The 20,164-nt window shown below is 42.7% G+C and overlaps 1 protein-coding gene and 1 pseudogene across 1 annotated transcript; both read left to right on the forward strand.

The window, feature by feature from the left end:
* Positions 1 to 1,149: 1,149 nt before the first annotated feature.
* Positions 1,150 to 2,112, forward strand: LOC143641309 (olfactory receptor 2T29-like). The gene has a single exon (XM_077108575.1). The coding sequence runs from the start codon at positions 1,150 to 1,152 to the stop codon at positions 2,110 to 2,112; it is 963 nt and encodes a 320-aa protein (XP_076964690.1).
* A 5,266-nt stretch (positions 2,113 to 7,378) lies between these two features.
* On the forward strand, positions 7,379 to 8,104 carry LOC143641310 (olfactory receptor 2T5-like; annotated as a pseudogene).
* The last annotated feature ends 12,060 nt before the right edge of the window (positions 8,105 to 20,164 follow it).

The raw sequence follows: 20,164 nt of genomic DNA on the forward strand, positions 1-20,164 counted from the left end.
TAAGAACTTTTCCAGGAAACTGTGCTTAGTGAGGGTCATACCAATAACTATCTCAGACAGTTCATATTTATATTTATTTATTCATTTTATACAAAATAAATAATGCAACATAAAAATTGTCAAATCCAAATATTTTCCTTTAAAGTTGATTGTAAGCTTTATTTGCATGTCTTTTCTCATGTAATCCTGAAAACCAAATATTGGAGACATAAATAGTTACCCAAATTGGAGAAATGAAGTATGGAATCTCACAGTACAATAGCAGTGACAGCCAGGTCTAGGACAGGTTCTGAAGGGTGAGTAGTGCAGATGTCAATCAACAGCATGCCTGTTTCTTCGTTTGTCAAAGTCACAATTCAGGGAACTTTCATTTCTTTGCCTCACTTCATCCTCACCACACCTGGTGTCAGGTGTCATTCTAATCATCTCTCAGGCAGAGTGGACAAGGAAGGGGAGGTCAGGGGTAGCAAGAGTCAAGGTTGGAAACCAGCCATGACCTTGGATTATTATGGAAGGGTTCCCCTCAGGTCTCAAAAGGTTTGGTCCTGTGTGTAGACTGCAGTGTGCTGGAGAGAACAGCAGAGTCATTCCAGACTCACAGAACCTCCCGGCATGTCCTGGTCCTATAGACGTTGGGGGTTCAAATGTTAAATGTGCATTCCATGAATTATGCCTCAGTAAAGTTTCAAACATTTCTAGTATACCATATAGATCTGAGAGTCTTAGAATGCCAGCTAAAACCAGATTGTTACACCAGAAATATTAACACTTATTTCATACTTGAATAACTTAAACTCAGGAATTAGTGATTCCCCTTGTTTGCAAATGTCCCCTACTTTTTTGAGCAACGATTCTGAATATATGCACTTGTCATTGACAAACTGCTTTCTTTAGGAAGTTCATGAACTTGAACTGTTGCAACCTCACTACAAGTTACCAACTCACTTCACCCACAGGTGAGCTTTTAGATACTTTTTTAAAAATATTGTTTACTACAGGTCATCAGAACTCCTAGGATCTACAGGCTCTGGAACATCCTCTGGTTGGGCACAATCAGGCTGGTGCACAGGTGTGTGGCAGCTAAAAAGTCACTTCAGCCCTCTGTACAACATTAACCCAAAGCTTTCTTGGTGGCCAAGGTAGAGCCTCATGGACATCACCACCTGGATGACCAACCACACAGGGTGGGCAGATTTCATTCTGGTGGGACTCTTCAGGCAATCTCAACACCCAGCTCTGCTTTGTATTGTCATTTTTCTGGTTTTCCTAATGGCCTTGTCTGGAAATGCTGTCCTGATCATCTTGATACACTCCAGTGCCAAACTCCACACCCCCATGTACTTCTTCATCAGCCAGCTGTCCCTCATGAACATGATGTACATCACTATCACTGTGCCCAAGATGCTCCTGGACCAGGTACTGGGTGTAAGTACCATCTCAGTCCCTGAATGTGGGATACAGATGTTCCTCTACTTGACACTAGTAGGTTCTGAGTTTTTCCTTCTGGCAGCCATGGCCAATGACCGCTACATGGCCATCTGCCATCCACTTCGCTATCCAGTCCTCATTAACCATAGAGTGTGTCTCCTCCTGGCATCTGGCTGCTGGTTCCTGGGATCAGTGGATGGCTTCATGCTCACTCCTGTCACCATGACCTTCCCATTCTGCAGATCCCAGGAGATCCAGCACTTCTTCTTTGAAGTCCCTGCTGTGATGAAGCTCTCCTGCTCAGACACCTCACTCTATGAGACCCTCAGGTACCTGTGCTGTGTCCTCATGCTCCTCATCCCTGTGACAGTCATTTCAGGATCCTATTCCTGCATCCTTCTCACCATCCACAGAATGAACTCAGCAGAGGGCAGGAGGAAGGCCCTGGCCACCTGCTCCTCACACATGATGGTGGTCACACTCTTCTATGGCGCTGCCGTCTATACCTACATGCTCCCCAGCTCCTACCACACCCCTCAGAAGGACATGGTGGTTTCTGTGTTTTACACCATTCTCACCTCTGTGCTGAACCCCTTAATCTACAGTTTCAGGAACAAGGATGTCACTGGAGCTCTGAGGAAAAGGTTGAGTGTGGGACCTGTCTTTCAGGAAACAGTAAAGTAGGGGATTTGAGTTCCATGGTTTCTCCTTCTCTCCACATCAGATGATGAAGATCTCCTGGTGCCATCTCCTGGGTTCCTACTGCACAGTGCTGTACCCCTTTGCTCCTCTCAGAGGCGAGCCTCCCCAGTCCACTGCTTGTGCATTCAGAGTCCTCATGCAGCTCCCCGGATCCACCTTATATACCTAAGTTGACAAGGACTTTCTCCTTCTAGGGGAAAATATTCATATCATTACAAAATACATAGTGGATATTTAGATAAAGTGGCCATGAGGTGATTGATAGGTGGACAGAGGCAAGGGATGGTGAAGAATATGTAGACAATTAATGGGTACACAGTAAACCATAGATGAGTCGAAGTTTAGGGTTCATGGGACTTAGTTGTACTATTCTTGTTCATGCTAATACTCTGCAAGTTTCAAATCACATATAAGAGTTAAATAACAGGCTTTCCTTCCTTTTATAAAAAGGACATTTCTGCTTGTGGCAGTATGACATAGTATCTAGGATAACAAGCTCATATTATTGTGTCTAATTTTACTTAGTGCAGCTGCTTCTTTGCCTTCCTTGAGGAACATTCTCAAGATTCAACCATGAAGGTATCCAGTGGTTGTTGCTCTCTGAAATCTTTAGGATCCTGTTATGTGAAAAAGATTCAAGACCACATGGATGACTATGGGGGAAATGCCAATTCTGGGTGGAAGGAGAGTTTCATGCAGGCTCCCTACCAGAGATGCATCTGAGGTAGTACTTGAAACATTAAGAGATGTGGTTTGGATGTGATATGTTCACCAGAGCTCCTGTACCAATTCAGGGATATTCAGGAGGAAAATGACTAGATTATGGAACTATAACTTAATCATTCCATCTTTTTTAATGGACTTTCTGGGAGTTAAGTGTAGGCAAGTGGGGTTTGTCTGGATTAGATGGGTCACTGCATGTAAGCCCTGGAAGTGTGCTTCTTCTCTTTGGTTGAAATAACAGACATTTGTAGAAGAGAGATTTCATCCTCTTAGCCAAAGAAAAAGGTTGTCCCCTCCAAGAAAATGGCATTAAAAACTTACTACAAAGTTTACACATAAAATCTTGCTTAGGATTACATTCAAATTCAAATTCAAAAAACAATAGGGAGGGCCATCAAATTTCCCAGTAGACTCCATCCTGCTTAGAATCTCTGAGTGGCCCTAGATAGTAGAGACTCTTTTCTGCATTGTAATCCTCTTGCTCACCTTGGTTATCCTTCCCAACTTCAACATTGTCCTGCTATCCTGCGTGGACCCCCATTTCCACAACCCCATGTACTTCTTAGTAATTTTTCTTCTTAGATCCGGACTTACACTTGACCCCATGCCCCAGATGCTGTTCCACCAGCAGAGTGCACCCCAAATAAATTATTGCTGTCTCAGAAGTAAATGTACTAAAAATAATAATAAATAAAAAATAACTCAACCTCATTTCTTAGAAATTTGAAGGAGGATATTTTAGAAGACATCAAAACATACTAAGATTTTCCCAGCACACACACACTGAAAGGAATCATTAAATTTGTCAAATTAAACATAATGCTTCAGGAAATTCTGATGAAACTAATATAAAAATAACCAATGAAATTAAGTGTTGTAGCCCATTATATTGAGTTACTACTTTGAATACATTAGTATATCACTGTATATTTATGAAGAAAAGATTTCACTAAAAAAAATGTGCAAAGAACATAGTCATTCCATAAAGTGGTCGTTACATGGAGAAGCATGAAAAATCATATAGATATATTAGTAAGCAAGAAATGCAAGTCAAATGTGACTCTAATAAATTTACTAAGGTGGAAAAATACCATACTCCAGGCTGGTTTAGGCAGAGCTGGATGTTGTAGCATGATTTGGTAGTTAACAGAAAGCAACTTATTGCTATATATCAAAATGTTTGGATGACTATTCCCTGTATGGAATTACTTTACAAAACAAACTAACTGAGAGAGTGATTACTGTATAAGCATTTTTATTTCAGCTCTGTTTATAATTGATGTTTTTTAGCATAGAACAACCGTGCACCTTTAGAAAGGGACTGTATTTCTGTTTAAATCACCTGATACATAGTAACCACATTAAATCATTTTTAATAAAAGGCAACACCACAAATTCCAAGCTGAAGAGACTTCATGCAAAGAGTTGGCTGCAAAGTGGCCATGACCTAAGTGAGGCTGGTGGAGCAGAAGGGAGCCTGTCAGCTAAGGACCCCATTCCTCCCTCTGCATCTGCTGTGCACTCTCTACTGAGTGTGGAGACTGTAGCCCAGTCACAGGCAGGATGCCATAGCGACCCAGGTACCCATGTCCTGCAGTGCTGCTGGAACTCAAAATGCCTTTGGATGCTGGAGCCTGGAGCCAACAGGGTCCCTGTTGTGCCCAGATGCTTCAGCTGCCACGGATCATCTCCAGGAGGGAGAAAAGTCCCAGTTTCTTAGTTTCTCCCACACTCAAGGGGACCCCAGGCCTGCATCCCACAGAGTTACAGGAAACCAGGGGGACAAAGAGGCAGGATAAGCCATCTACAGGCTGAAGCCCTGCAGGTCACAGGTAGGTACAGCTTAGGAGGCAGCCTGGCCAACAGTGTGTGTGTGTGGATCCAGGCTGTCACAAGACCTGCATGGTAGGGTAAATAATAAGCATTGTTTCAGACATAGATTTAAAAAAAATTGAGAAGAATTTCACTGCAAATTTTGAAAGGGACCTATTAAAAAACAGATGTTGAAGGATCTTGCTTCTGTCTTCCCCTATTTCATTGTAGCTGCTACAACAAGTGTACACTGAACAGATATTTGAAGCACTTGTAGTTTGTAGGCAGGATAGGATTTATTTCATTTTACTGCATGCTAGTTATTGAACTCAGGGCTTCATGCATGCTCAGCAGGAGCCATAATCCCTGAGCTACACCTCCACTCTTAACATTTAAAGCATGATTTTTTATCTGGGTAAATATATTACAATAAACATTTAAATTTTCAATGAAACAGTTTGTGCTTTGAGACTTCTCAATAATTTGCATATCAGTAATTGAAATAAAAACAAATACTTTAAAATTAAATTCTAAATTATAACGACCTAGATGGCCAGTGAATGACAGGAAACAAGGAACACAAGCAGGGACATAAGAGAGTGAGGTGGACCTGTGAGGAGGACTCCTTCCAGGCTTCCAGGACACTGAGGAGGTGATGCTTTTCTTGTACAACACACACACATGCACGCACACACACACAGACACACACACACACACACACACACAGGGTATGTTTGATAAACCAATCCAGACTAAATCCTCCTACATGTCACTTGTCAGGCGTTGTAGACAGGGTGAGAGTGGAGAGGACTGTTAACATTGGTGAAGCCTGGAGTTGAACAAAGAGGGAGACAGGACAGAATGAGGATGACCCAGAGCTGTGCCCCAGAGAGCTCTGCTGCTTCCTTGGCTCTAACTGCAGTGTCCTCCAGGTCCCAGAGGATCTGTGAACAGACATGTCTCATCCAGTCCCCTGTTAGCATCCTAAACCAGGGGTGACGCCACCCTTCTCTTCCTGGTGACTTAGCCAGGCCACACTCCCTGGCCATCTGGGTGAGGCACAGCGTCCTCTGAGGTGAGTACAGCCAGGCAGGTGGCCCTGGAGCTCAGGGCCATGGCTGAGCAGGGCTTGCTGTTCTGCTGTTGAGGTGGTCTCTTAGGTCCTCACGGCATTTCCTCATCTTTCTCTATCACCTGTTCTTCAGAAAAAATAAAATAAAATAAAATGTTTTCTTCTTAAAACTTTCATATACATTTATTTACCATAACATCTTAAATTTTGAGTTTTTATTCCTAATTATTTATGGACATATAATGTTATATATTCCTTCTTATGCTTCAGATGGTGGTAGGAAACTACACTAGTCGTCCTGAGACTGCAACTTTGCAGAGGGAGAAGGGCTATCCTTGCTTCACATGGAGGTGACTCCCGAGATTGCAGCAATGCTGGAAGCAAGTATCCTGAGCATGTTCATGTTTCTCTAAGCACATAGATGGTGAGTGGACCAGATCCAAGCTGTCCATGACAGAGGAGGACACTGTTTTCCAAGGACACTGAGCAGTGAGGTGCTCTGCTGTACCCAGGGGCAGGATACAAACCCTCGCTTGGGTCACTTTTGTGATGTTAGGCAGAGGCCTGAGACCCTGGATTGTCAGTCTGTACTAGGAAGAACAAGATGTGAGGACCTCAGAGGCTCTGGGGAAGGTGAAGACAGTGATCCCTGGATGCATTTGGTTTCTAGGGATGGCTAAGTATTTCTCTACCAGCATTGTTACCAGTTCCCTACTGAAGCATGCACCAGCTGTTCCTATGAAACTCCAGCAACTGCCTAGAGAAGAGTGAGAGAGAGCATGCCAGGCCCTGTTTGTGGAGCAGACCATGTTCCCTGATCCTCTGGTGTCTTGGGGTCACTATGTGTTGCTCCAGGACAGTGGCAGAGATTCCCCCAGGAGCCTCCCTCCTCTCGTAGCCTCCTCTCTCCCTCCATTCTCTCATCAAGTGCTGTCCACTTCTCCCACTGGCTGGTGGACTCTGGTCTTGCTCCACTTTGTCCACAGAGGTAGACAGGGCAGCCATTGTGATTCCTCTTCATTCTGCATAGATCTTGCCCTTCATCTATCAGCAGAGTAGGATAAGATGGAGAGGAAATCTGTCTATTCATCCACCTATCATCTCTGTGTCATCTAAATATCTTCTACCTTGTACCCACCCACACACCTACCAATCCTTCCCCCTTCTATGCACCTCTCCTGTCTTCTGCCCTGGGTCTCAGTCATGCTGGACACTGAGCTACAGCGTTAGGAGCACTGTGTTCTCTGCTTCAGCCCTTCCCAGCAAAGGCTGTCAAGAGTGAAGTGCCACAGCTGGTTTTAGGGACTGTTACCAGGGTTCAAACAAAAACTTTAATTTCTTAAAAGAACACCTCTGCATTATAGCTCATGCTAGTCTTTCTAAGGAGTGATGATAGAACCTTCCTGCAGATAGTGCATCAAATTTAACAGTTAATCTGTCAGAACCAGAGAGCTGGAAATGTTTACTGTCTTTGAGAGAAAATGGAAAAGAAGGCATTATTGATTTCCTTAAGAAAGGCCAGGTGTGTTTTCTGTCCACCCATATTCCTAACTTATTTTATCACTATTTAAAAACCCCACCTCATCTCATTTAACTGGTGTTTTTCTTGCATAGAGGGACAGTGACATCTGAAGTTCAGTGATGTCCCTCTCCATCACTGTGACCAAGGTGCTCCTGGACCAGGTGCTGGGTGTAAGTACCATCTCAGTCCCTGAATGTGGGATGCAGATGTTCCTCTGTGTGACACTCGCAGGTTCTAATTTTTTCTTTTTAGGTGCCATGGCCTATGACTAAAGCATAGCCATCTGCCATCCTCTCCATTACCCTATGCTCATGAACCACAGGGTGTGTCTCCTCCTGGCATCTGGCTGCTGGTTCCTGGGATCAGTGGATGGCTTCATGCTCACTCCTGTCACCATGACCTTCCCATTCTGCAGATCCCGGGAGATCCAGCACTTCTTCTGTGAAGTCCCTGCTGTGATGAAGCTCTCCTGTTCAGACACCTCGCTCTATGAGACGCTCATGTACCTGTGCTGTGTCCTCATGCTCCTCATCCCTGTGACAGTCATTTCAGGATCCTATTTCTGCATCCTCCTCACCATCCACAGAATGAACTCAGCAGAAGGCAGGAGGAAGGCCCTGGCCACCTGCTCCTCACACATGATGGTGGTCACACTCTTCTATGGTGCTGCTGTCTATACCTACATTCTCCCCAGCTCCTACCACACCCCTCAGAAGGATATGGTGGTGTCTGTGTTTTACACCATACTCACCCCTGTGCTGTACAGTTTCAGGAACAAGGATGTCACTGGGGCTCTGAGGAAAATGTTGAACGTGGGACCTGTCTTTCAGGAAATAGTAAAGTAGGGGATTTGAGTTCCATGGTTTCTCCTTCTCTCCACGTCAGATGATGAAGATCTCCTGGTGCCGTCTCCTGGGCTCCTACTCCACAGTGCTACATCCCTTTGCTCCTCTCAGGGGTGAGTCTCTTCTGTCTACTGCTTGTGCATTCAGGGTCCTCATGCAGCTCCCCTGGATCCACCTTATATACCTAAGTTGACAAGGACTTTCTCCTTCTAGGGGAAAATATTCATAGCATTACAAAATACATAGTGGATATTCAGAGGAAATGGTCACAAGGCATTCTGGTATAGTGGAGAGAGAAAATATGAAAAAAACATGTGCATGGTTAATCAGAGGTTAGTCTAGGTTTAGAGTTCATTGGAATTAGTTGTATTATTTTTTCATGCTAATTTTCTGTGAATTTGAAATGATGTATGAATAAAGAGTTAAATAACAGGCTCTTTCTTTTTATAAAAAAAGCAAACTTCTACTTTCTGCTTGGGGGCAGTGTGACATAGTATCTAGGAGACCATGCTCTTATCATTGTGTCTAATCTTTATTGAGACAGTGCCGCTCTTTCTCCACATTCCTTGGGGACGTTCTCAAGGTCCAATCATGAAGGCATCCAGTGGATGATGCTGTCTGAGATCATTAGGATGGAGTTGTGTGATGAAAAATCAAGACCACATGGATGACCATGGGGAGAATGCCAGTCCTGGGTGGAAGGAGGGTTTGGGGGCAGGCCCTCCACCTGAGATGCATCTGAGGTGGCTCTTAAAACATGGAGCTTATTAAAGGATGTGGTTTGGATGTGAGGTGTCCCCAAAGCTCCTGTGTCAATGCAGGGGTATTCAGGAGGAAAATGACTGGGCTATGGGTGGTGTAACTCTGTCAGTCCATCTTACTGTGAATGGACTGACTGGGAGTTAAGTGTAGGCAAGTGGGGTTTTGCTGGAGAAGATGGTCACTGCAGATGAGCTCTGAAGGGTGCATCTTCCCTTTGGTTTAAATAACAGACATTTATAGCAGAGATAGTACATCCTCCTGGCCACAGTTCTGGCACTTAGGCTCATGGCAAAATGCCTGCAGAACAGATGCTCAGTGCCAGGAGCTGAAGTCACTGTTGCTTGTCAGAGACCCTGTGGTAGAATTGGAATGTTAATCAGGACATATAAGAGGATAGCTAATGCAGCCACAGGCATAATTAGTACCTAATCAACTATGAAGATTTGTGTCTTGCCCATAAGACCAAGGTGGGTGCTCATTTGTCTCCAGGACATTTGCCAAGTCCCTTAGGTTTTGGCATTGCAAGCTGCTCTCTCCTTCCTTTGCTCAGATTCATTTGTACTCATTCTCCCTTGACAGGAGAAGATGCAGCTGGACAGGAAAGTCCTGAGGACTCCCTGTGTCCTCCCAGGTGTTACATACACTGTTCCTTCTCACACTTCCCACACCAAAGCAAGTTAGATGACTATTTCTAACATGGTGAGTGCAGAGCTTTGCAATATTCCCCTTTCTCCCTAAAATAGAACACAGCCATCTCCTGAGGAGGCCTGGGAAGTGGACAGAAGGTTGAGAGACCTGGTGAAGAAGCTTCCTGAAGTGGGAGGGGTGGATTCTATTTTCGTTGAGGAACCAGCTGGAGATCCTTTGGCAAAGCAGTTGTATAAAAGGTGTTTCTGGAGGAGGAACAACCACAGAGGTGGTGCTCATGGTGCCGCGAGATGACTGCTGAAGTCACAGACGTGCTTCCAGGATTTCTCCTGGAATGTGTCTGCTGCTCTTGTCCTCTGCTCCTGTTTCTCACTGTCCACTAGCCCTGTGGTCAGCACTGGGAAGTGTACTGTTGAGGAAGCTGGAGAGGGTGGTGTGGGAATAGCTGGCACTGTCTTCAGCTGCTGCTTTGGCACTGTTTGTACCCTCTGGCCCTTGGTGTGGTCTCCTTCCTCCTCCTCCATGCACAGGCATCCTCTCGGACCTCTTGATCACACAGGCCATTACTACTAAGTTCCAAACACACACTAAAGTGAATAATTACTCCCTTCATTTAAAATTCTACCAAAATATAAAATTTGTTCCTGTAACACCATAATGTTAGTTCACATGAATAACATGAAGTTCACCCCCTTAATTCTTAGTGAACAGGCCAAGAAGGAGAATGTCACCCAGACTCCAAAGAGTCTCTCAACTTCCATTTCATTAAATGACATAACCAGAAGCAGCCTTCTGACATGGCTCTGAGTGGTGGACGTCAGGACACTTTCCCCCACTAACTTTTTTCCCCCATCTGCTGCCTGAGCACATGCTTAGAGCCTGCCTGGCCTTCCATGGCCCTCTGCCTGCTCATGTCCCCTGTAGCTCCTTGGCTGGGCACCAGTGGGGCAATCAGCTTCTTGGATCTTGTCCAGCTAGTCTAGTTCTCAGCTGAGTGAAAGCATCCAGTGGATGATGCTGTCTGAGATCATTAGGAACGAGTTTTGTGATGAAGTTTTGTGATGAAGGCAAATGAGTTCAAGTCAGAGGCAGTTCATTGGGTGGAAGTGGCTACACATTAGCTTTACAAAATTATTTTAATCTTTGTAATTTTTTTGTGGGCATTGATCTTGTGTGGCCTAATATGTACTATCATATTTTGCTGGGGGTGGTCACAAGATGTACTGTACATAGAATTTTCAGTAGTGTCAACTGTGGGTTTATAATTCACTTTTGTCCATGCTGTTTGTCTTTTTGAATGTTTTGAACTGTTGTTTTGATATTGTGTGGTTTTGTTGTTGTTTCTCTGTGTGTGTGTGTGTGTGTGTAAGCATACACATGATCCAATATGGCTTCCTGTCACCGCACAAATCAAAGTCCTGCTCTTCATATGCAGCCAGACTCTAAAGAGCACAACCTACATCCTCTTACAAACAATTGTGAATCAACAGTAAAAGCTAACCTATAATATTGAGGAAAACATTGACCTCATAACACAATAATGATAATGCAGGAAATGATTATTATCAAATTCATTTGGCAAAATAACCAATAAATATTCTTCAAAATTCTTTGAAGGTATCAAAGTCCACAACTAAATGTAGCCTGGGATCCTGAATGAGATCTTGGGACAAGATGGGGCCTTCGTGGAAGAAGCCGTGACTCCCAGGTCCTGGCGGGCATGGCCTGGTGGCTGCAGTGAGGGTGGGAGAGGCTGGTGAGGACCAGCAGCTCTGCTCAGATGGCCAGCTTTTCTGCAGGTCTTCTCTGCATGTAGCACAAGACGCATCTGAAGGTTTTGCAGCACTGGCTGCCACGGGGAGGGGTGACCGAGGGGAAACCCTGATGCTGTGCTGTTCTGCTTCTCTGGTGGCCCTTCCTGGTGGTTCCAGGGCTGTGTTCCTGTAATGGTCCCTAGCTGTCAGATTTGGTGCATGTGCTTCTGTGTGTTCCAGCACATTTCAAAGCATAGAAAGAGTTAAAGTCATTCATGACATAATTGTCCAGGGAGCTTGCTATTTCTTCCCTCGATTAAGAGGCAATCATCTTCCTAAAAGCCCCATAACATATTCTGGCCCCCAAGGGCCCTCAGCAGTCACTTTAAGGGAAGGCTGCACACTTTTTCTGGTAGGCTGAGTCTCAGTTAAGCTGTACCAGGTTCAGCTTGTCCTGAGCCCTTCCCGCAAGCCCAGGATCTGGATCCAGAAAAGCCAGAACACAGTTCCCACCAGGGACACAGCATTTCTAGCATGAGGGGCACAAACCTGAGGGTTCCAGAGCTTATTTTTCTGATATCATGCTTGAGAAAAACTTATTAACCCTTGGCAAAGTGTCATATTTCAAAGTTTTGAATATTCATATGATAAGAAAAATCACAAGTGATAATTAAATAAGTTAGGTAATAGAATATTGAGCACCTTGTAACAAACTACAAAAGTTTTTAAGAGATCTTAAATATACTGGTAGAATAGCAAATAAGGAAAAATAACATGAAGCATGGCAGGACAATTCTACAGAAAAAGCTGCATGTAAATATACTCAAAGAATTCCCCTGCTACACAGAAAAATATTCTTTCTTTGAGTTTTATGAAATGAAAGGATTCAAATTGACAAATGATATTGAAAGCAACAAAATCCTATTATGTTAATAAGTACAGAAATATGTTGAAAAAGGGAAAAAGAAGATTTTAGGCAGAGTAATATTTAGCAGAAAACTTTAAAAGCTCTATGCATTTGGTTAGCTGAGGGCCAGTAGGCAGAAGGGGAGGCAATAGAGACACAGCTTTCATCCCCGTGGATGCAAATCGGCTGCAGTGATGGTGGCACTGGCAGAGAAATAAATGCGCCAGTGCCGGGTTTGCAGGGGCAGAGAAGAGGAGACCAATGGCCCATGCTGCCTCAGGCCCGGACAGCAATCTCCATAAAGGCAGAGCTGTCTGAAGGGTGCTTACTGTTGGGCCTGCCTCCATTCTGTGTGGCCTTAAGAAAGGCATCACTAACTATCACACCACCCATGGGACATGGCAAGGAATCCAACTGGATCTTACAGGCCTGGCTGTCTTAGTCTTCTCACCTAGAGAAAGCAGTTTAAATGCTGGTGACACATCCCCAAGAGAGAGGACAGGTCACCAACACCTGAATTGCAAAGACCTGAGCTTTCTGCTAACCACACTGATTGGTTAAGGATAAAGCAGAGCCAGTTTTTGCTGTAGGTGAAGTCCAAGCTTTCCCTCCCCTCCAGGACTACACCCACACAGTTGCAGACCTCCCTATGGTAAGGTCCTGGCATCTCCCAGTTCCACACTCTGAGAGCAGAGGCTGGTGGACCTGGGAGGCTGAACACATTGAGGCTTTTTCCCAAATGCACACAGATATAAAGCAATTGTGAGCCATGGACACATTAATCAGTCCAAGAAGAATCTTATAAATTGGATGCTTCTAGGTACCCCAGTGGGTTTGGGTGGAGACCATGGCAGTGATAAGATAATAAATGAGCTATTCCATTAGGATCAGGGTTACAGCTATGGAGGGGGTCAGAGACATGGTTCAGGGTCTTAGAAAAGCTGAGTGCTATATAGCTGGTAGTACAAGTTGAGACCACCACTAAGACTATTGCCAGCAGTGTGAGCACACATCTGCTATCTTTAGATGGTTGCTGGATTCTTTCAAAAAGTCTAATTCTGGATCACCACCAACAGGCCCAGCTGCCCAATGGTGAGTGTATTTACAGAAGAGAAACCACACCAACTTCCACCCCATTAAGTGTAAAGGTACATAGTATACCACACAGGTATACCAGTGTAAAAAAGGAGATGTTAGATGACATGCTGGAACTCACTCCTTACCCAAGTAAGAGGAAAGAGAGACTGGAACTTACCTGGTCTGTGGATGTGTCACCAGAGGAATGGCTCTGAATGGGATGGTGCTGGTGGTCTTCTACTGCCACCATGTGATTGGATTTGAGAAGTGCATGGAGTAGTCCCCCTGTGTGTATGGAAGCCAGACAGGAAAGTAAGTCATCCTGGGCAGCTTGGCCAGGCCCTCAGCAATTTGGGATTATTATTATTATTATTTAGAGAATTTTAATTATACATAGCAGTTGGTTTCATTTTGACAAAATTACACATGCAAGAAATTTGGTTTAAGTTCCCATTCCTTCCCCTCCCCACCTCTCCTCCTCTGCTCTACTGATTTCCTTTGGCTGTTTTACTTTCTTGTTTTTTACTGGTACTTTCTGCATATGCCTAAAGATGAAATTTCATGTGGTGTGTTTACATATGCATGTAACATGGTTTATGAAATGCATTCTGTATCCTCCCCTTTCCAATCTCCCTCTGGTCTCTTCCTACTCCAATGATCTTCCCTACATTTTATATTTGATCCTCCGCCATCTTTATTTATTTAATTTGCACTAGCTTCCACATATGAAAGAAATGTTTGGCAGACCCGCGGACACAAGCCAGAGCCCAACCCCAGGCCTAGAACTATACAAAATCAAAAGTAGACAGAAGCAAGGTACAGAGGCAGAATGACCGAATGTCCAAGCTGCCAGATTTATTTAAATCAATAAGTCCCTGGCATCAGTAATACATTATTGTTCATTGTGTCATTAGGCTGGTTATAGAGTTAGCAATATTATGCAGCTTATTCCTCGGTTACACACTATAGTTGCAAGGTGCAATGTTAGGAGCTCTGTAAAGCTCTCAAGAAAGTCAAATGTTTAAAGTTACGGTTATGTGGACAGGTTCAGGTGCAGAGGAGCTTGGTAAAATTTTGTGGTTGTCTAACAAGTGAGTTTCTTTATTCCAAAGATCTGTGGACCTGAGATCAAGGTCAAAGCTGATAAGGCTCTAATACAGAGCCTCCTCATGCAGGGCAAATTGCAACAGCAGGCAGGCATTCTGTGATTTGCACAGAAGTGTTCCTAGCAGCGAGACATTCTGTGTCTCTGCACAATAACTTCCTACCACCAAGCATGCCAAAATCATGAAGCAATCAGAGACTTCAGAATCCTTACATAGAACTATCTCTGCCACTCAGAAGCCCAAGTCCATTACTTCTGCCAACCTGCTGACCCATGTCAGAGCCCATACCCTGGCTAAGGACCATCCCCGCCACTCACAAGGAAGCCCAGGCCCAATCAGGCACAGTACCATCCCTGCTGACATGTGTGAGAGCCCAGGCACAGAACCGCCTCTGCACAGAGCAGAGGACCATGCTGGGGTTCCCCATTTACCAATGCATTGCTCCCCCAGCCTGCCTCCATCTTGGAACACTGAAGCCATTGCTATAGCCCTCCCCAAGTTGTAACCTCCACCTTTGGACAACAGACAGAGATTGGAGGCAGCTGCCTCCTGAAGCATAGCAGGCCAAGTGCTGCATCTCAGAACAGGCAGCCCAAAGCCATTGTATAGCCCCCCATTTTATCTTCATCTCTGAAAGTGGATGAATCCATCTTGGGACATCTCTATTGCTATATTGAGTTACCCCCGCTACTGCCACCACCACCTTTACCTGCAGTAGTATCCATCTTGGAACACAAGCCCAACACCAAGGTGAGGGAGAGGTAATCTTCAGGGACACTACAAGATTATAGGGTAGAAACTGCAATACATCAGACCCACATTATGAGAAAAAAAAAATAGACAACATGAAAAAAGAAGGAAAGAAGTTGCCCCAAAGAAACCAAGATATTGCAATAATAGAAACAACAGCACAATTGATGAAATGTCATAGAAGGAGTTCAGAATGTACATAATTAAAATGATCTGTGAATTAAAGATTGATATAAGAGAGCAAATATAGGAAAAAAATTGATCACTATCAAAGAGATAAGAGAGCAAATACAGGTAGCAAAAGATTACTTCAAGAAGGACATAGAGATTCTGAAAAAAAAAAAAAAAAAAAACAGAAATCCTTGAAATGAAGTAAACAATAAAACAAATAAACAACTCAATAGAAAGTATCACCAACAGACAGAACATCAGTTATAATGAAGACAAAATATACAGTTTTGAAAATAAGTTGAGCACAAAGTAAAGATTCTAAGAAATCATTAATAGAACTTCCAAGAATTATGGGATATCATCAAAAGACCAAATCTAAGATTTATTGGGCAGAGGAAGGCACAGAAATTTAAATCAAAGAAGTATTCAATCTCTTTAGTTAAATAATATCAAAAAAATTCCCAGATATGAAGAATAAATTGAAAAATCAAATACCAGAAACTTACTGGACACCAAATGCACAAAATAAAAACATATTTACACCAAAACACATTATAATGAAAATGCCTAGCATACAGATTAAGGATAGAATCATAAAGGTCACAAGAGAGAGGAATCCGATTACATATAAGGGGAGCCAAATTTGAATCTCTACAGATTTGTCAACCCAGACTCTCAAAGCCAGGAGATTCTGGAGCAATATATAGCAAGCTCTTAATGAAAATGGATGCCAACAAAGAGTGTTACATCTAGCAAAATTAAGCTTCAGATTTGATGACAAAATGAAAACCTTTCATGATAAATAAGTTAAAAGAACTTGTAGGGAGAAAGCCTGAACTAGAGAACATTCTTGGCAAAATATCCCAGGAGGAGATTAAAACAACAATGAACAGTGAGCAAAGGGAGGAACTACACTAAAGGAAAGGCCAATCAAAGGAGAAACCAAGTCAAGGTAAAAACCAAAAATAAACCAAAATGTCCAGGAATACAATTTATATTTCAATAATAACCTGAATGTGAATGGCCTAAACTCATCAATTAAAAGACATAGACTGACAGATTGGAAAAAAAAAAATTTAAAAAGGCCCAACAATATGCTGCCTTCAAGAGGCTCATCTCACAAGAAAAGACATCCACAGACTGAAGGTGAAAGGTTAGAAAAAAACATATTACTCACAAGGACCATGTAAACAAGCAGGTCCTCATGTCAGATAAAGTAGACTTCAAACTAAAAGCTAGTGAAAAGGGATAAAGAAAAATATTTCATGTTGCTTAAGGAATTTATACACCAAGAAGACATAACATTCACAAATATGCCACAAACAATTGGACATCTATGTATATCAAATAAACTCTTCTCAACTACAATTAAATAGACCACAACACAATACTACTGGGTGACTTTAACACACACTAGAAAGATCTTCCAAACAATAACGAAACAAAGACACTATAGAACTCAATAAAATAATCAATCATTTGGACTTAACAGATATATATAGAATATGTCATCCATCAACAAGCAAATATACTTTTTTCTCAGCAGCACATGGATCCTTCTCCAAATAGACCATATGTTATGCCACAAACCAGGTTTCAGTAAATACAAAAATTAGAGATACTATCCTGCTTTCTATCTGACCAAAATGAAGTAAAATTAGAAATGAAAGATAAAATAAAAAATATAAGCTACTCCAACACCTGGAGACTAAATAATATTTTATCAAATGACTCCTGGATAACAGAAGACATCAGGGAGGAGGTAAAAAAAATTCTTACAGATAGGTGAGAACTCCAATGTAACATATAAAAATCTCTGGGACACTATGAAGTGAATACAAAGAGGAAAATTTCATAACATTAAGTTCATTCATTATAAGAATAAAAAAATCAACAAATAAACCACCTGACATTACAAACTAAAGCCCTAGAAAAAGAAGAACAAACACCAAAACTAAAAGACAGAAAATAATTAATATCAGGGTGGAAATCAATAATATTAGAACAAAAGAAACAATTCAAAGAATTGACAAGACTGGTTTTGTGAAAAAAAAATAAAACAAATAAAATTGATACATCATTAGTCACCCTAAAAAAGAGAAGAGAGAAAACTCAAATTAGTAAAATTTGTGATGAAAAAGGAAACATCATGACAGACACTATTGAAATACAGAAGACAATTAGAAAAAAAAATTTTTTTGATGGATACCCTGCTAAGTGAAATAAGGCAGCACAGAGAGCCAGCACAAGGTGATTTTACAGAAAGTACACGGGTAGTCACCAGAGGGAGGAAGAGAGGGGAGGGAGGACAAGGTGGGCCTGAGGGAGAAGGCTGGGTATTAGGTACTAGAATACCTCAGGAGGGCCAGCAGTGCTGCCCTCCAGCACAGGAGGTGACAGGGGTACACAGCATGTCCCTGTGTATTTCATAATGAAGCTGGGAGCAGTCCACAGACACCAAGAAATGATAAATGTTAACAGATGGAAGAGCTAATGCCCTGATCTGATGATGACACACTGAACAGGTGTGCAACTAGCTCACTGCTCCTCATCAACATGTGCAACTTAAACATGAATCAACACTAAAGAGGAAAATGTTTCCTTTGTAGGAAACAATCAGAGTGGAATGGCACCCCGAGGAACTGTAGAAAATACTTATGCATTGTGCATCTGGAGAGGTGTTGACACCTGGAAAAAATAAAGAAAAAGTGGCTGACAAAGCTCAAGCCATCTTCATGACACAAACATACCTGGAAATAATGAAAATCCCTAATAGGCCACAGCTCTAAAAAACCTGAGCCTAACACGATAGTTAAGGATGCAGGACAAAAGGCTCCTTCCATCATGATAAAACTAAGTCAAGGATGCCTGCTGTCACCACTTCCAGGCAACACAGCAAGAGGAGTGCTACCAGCCACTCCAGGAAGAAAATCCCTGTGTTCCAGACTCCAGCTAACTCACATAGCCCCAGACAGTGGGTCAAAATCACTGATTTCACCATTAAGATACAGGTGGGTGCAGGCGACTCACACTCAGACTCATCCACAGAGACAGCATCCACAGGCCCCAAGTAGGAGGAGACAGCGACACAATGACCACAGACACGATGTGCATTTGACTTTTATTTCTAGCTTCCCGCTCCCTAGAGTCTCTACTGCAAAATTACAGGGGCATTTGATGGTGTTTCTTCACTGCTGCTCCTACCAGAAAGCCTGCTCACAGAGGAAGATCAGAACCTGAGAAGTCATGGGGCTCCAGTACACCCACACATACACAGAGGCCTCACACAAACTTCCTCACAGGGCCATGACTGCTCAACTTTCACATGCTGAAATGATCAACCCTATCTCCTGTGTCACAGGAGTGGCTCCTGGACCCCAAGCCATTTCCCAAAGTTAATGGGTTCACAATGTAGGTCTCAATGAAATACTTTACATTAAAGTTTACAGCAGCAGAACAAATTATTTTCAAAAGCTGGAAGCTAGCAATAGGAAGATGTGTGCCCAAGGTCAGGAGTGAAAAGTAATAGATGAAATTGAATAATATCAATTAATAATCAAAAATCAACTTCTCTATATATGAAATGAAATACTGAAATGCAATTAAGAGAAAAGTTTATTTAAAATTGAACACAAGGAAAAAAGTGAAGAATAATAAAGAACAACAATATATAATACATAATATATATGCTTAATATATACGTAAAAATATATAAGACAGCAGCCTGAGTGTTATGGTTTGGATGTGAGGTGTCCCTCAAAGCTCAAACTAGAGACAATGGAAGAAGATTTTAAGGAGAAATGATTGTGAAATAGCTTTAACCTAATTGGTGACTTAATCTCTGAATGGATTAACTGGGTGGTAACTGGAGACAGCAGGGGTGTGGCTGGAAGAAGCGGTTTACTAGGGATGTGGCTATGGGGGATATACTGTATCTGGCACGTGGAGTCTCTCACTCTACCCTCTGATCACCATGTGATCTGTTTCCCTGTGCCACAGTTTTCCACCATGATGTTCTGCCTCATCTTGAGCCCCAAGAAGTGGAACCAGCCTCCTGTGCACTAACACCTCTAAAACCATTAGCCTTCAAATAAACTTTTTCTCTATTACAATTGTTCTTGTTTGGTCCTTTATTCACAGTGGCAAAAAAGCTGACTGAAACACTGAGTGCCCAGTGTGGGTGTCTGGTCTCAGATTCCAGAAACAACAGAGGAAAGACTCACCTGTGAATTACTGCATTTGCACATCACAGTGGACATAGTGCGATCTGAGGTCTAAAAAAGCCTCTCACAGCTTTGCCTAATCAGAAGACAATGGGTGTAGAAAATTAGGGGGAATTGCTTAAACATGTTTAAAAAAAAAAAAAAAAAACCTGCACCTGGCTGCAGGTTTATATATAAAAAAACAAAAAACAATGTGAAGTGTAACAGAAAAAAACAATAAAAACTAATCTCTGAAATTAGGGTATTCAGGCCATTCGTGAAGGCACATGGATTCAATCCTAGTGATTTGGGAGATTGATGTAGGAGAATCAAAAGTTCAAAGCTAGTTTTAGAACTTAGTTAGACCCTATGAAATTTAGTATGAACATGTCTCTAAAAATTGTTTAAAAAGCTGGGAATGTGGCTTAGTGTTTAAGCACGACCATGTTCAATCCCTGGAAAGAAGAGAGAGAGAGAGAGAGAGAGAGAGAGAGAGAGAGAGAGGAGGGAGGGAGGGAAGGAGGGAGGGAGGAAGGAAGAAAGAAATGAAGTATACAAGTGGTAAGAGTGCATGGCTCAAATCCCAAAGGATTCCTCATACCCAGACCCTCCAGCTGGTCCCTTGAGATTCTATACCCCACACATCAGACTACTCTCTAAAAGGAGCTGCCCCAGGGCCCAAA

The sequence above is a fragment of the Callospermophilus lateralis genome, unplaced genomic scaffold, assembly GCF_048772815.1.
Source record: "Callospermophilus lateralis isolate mCalLat2 unplaced genomic scaffold, mCalLat2.hap1 Scaffold_957, whole genome shotgun sequence".
Classification (NCBI taxonomy): Eukaryota; Metazoa; Chordata; class Mammalia; order Rodentia; family Sciuridae; genus Callospermophilus; species Callospermophilus lateralis.

Bases quoted from the DNA above. Each gene is read 5' to 3' on its own strand.
- LOC143641309 (XM_077108575.1), top strand. From the start codon at position 1,150: ATGGACATCACCACCTGGATGACCAACCACACAGGGTGGGCAGATTTC.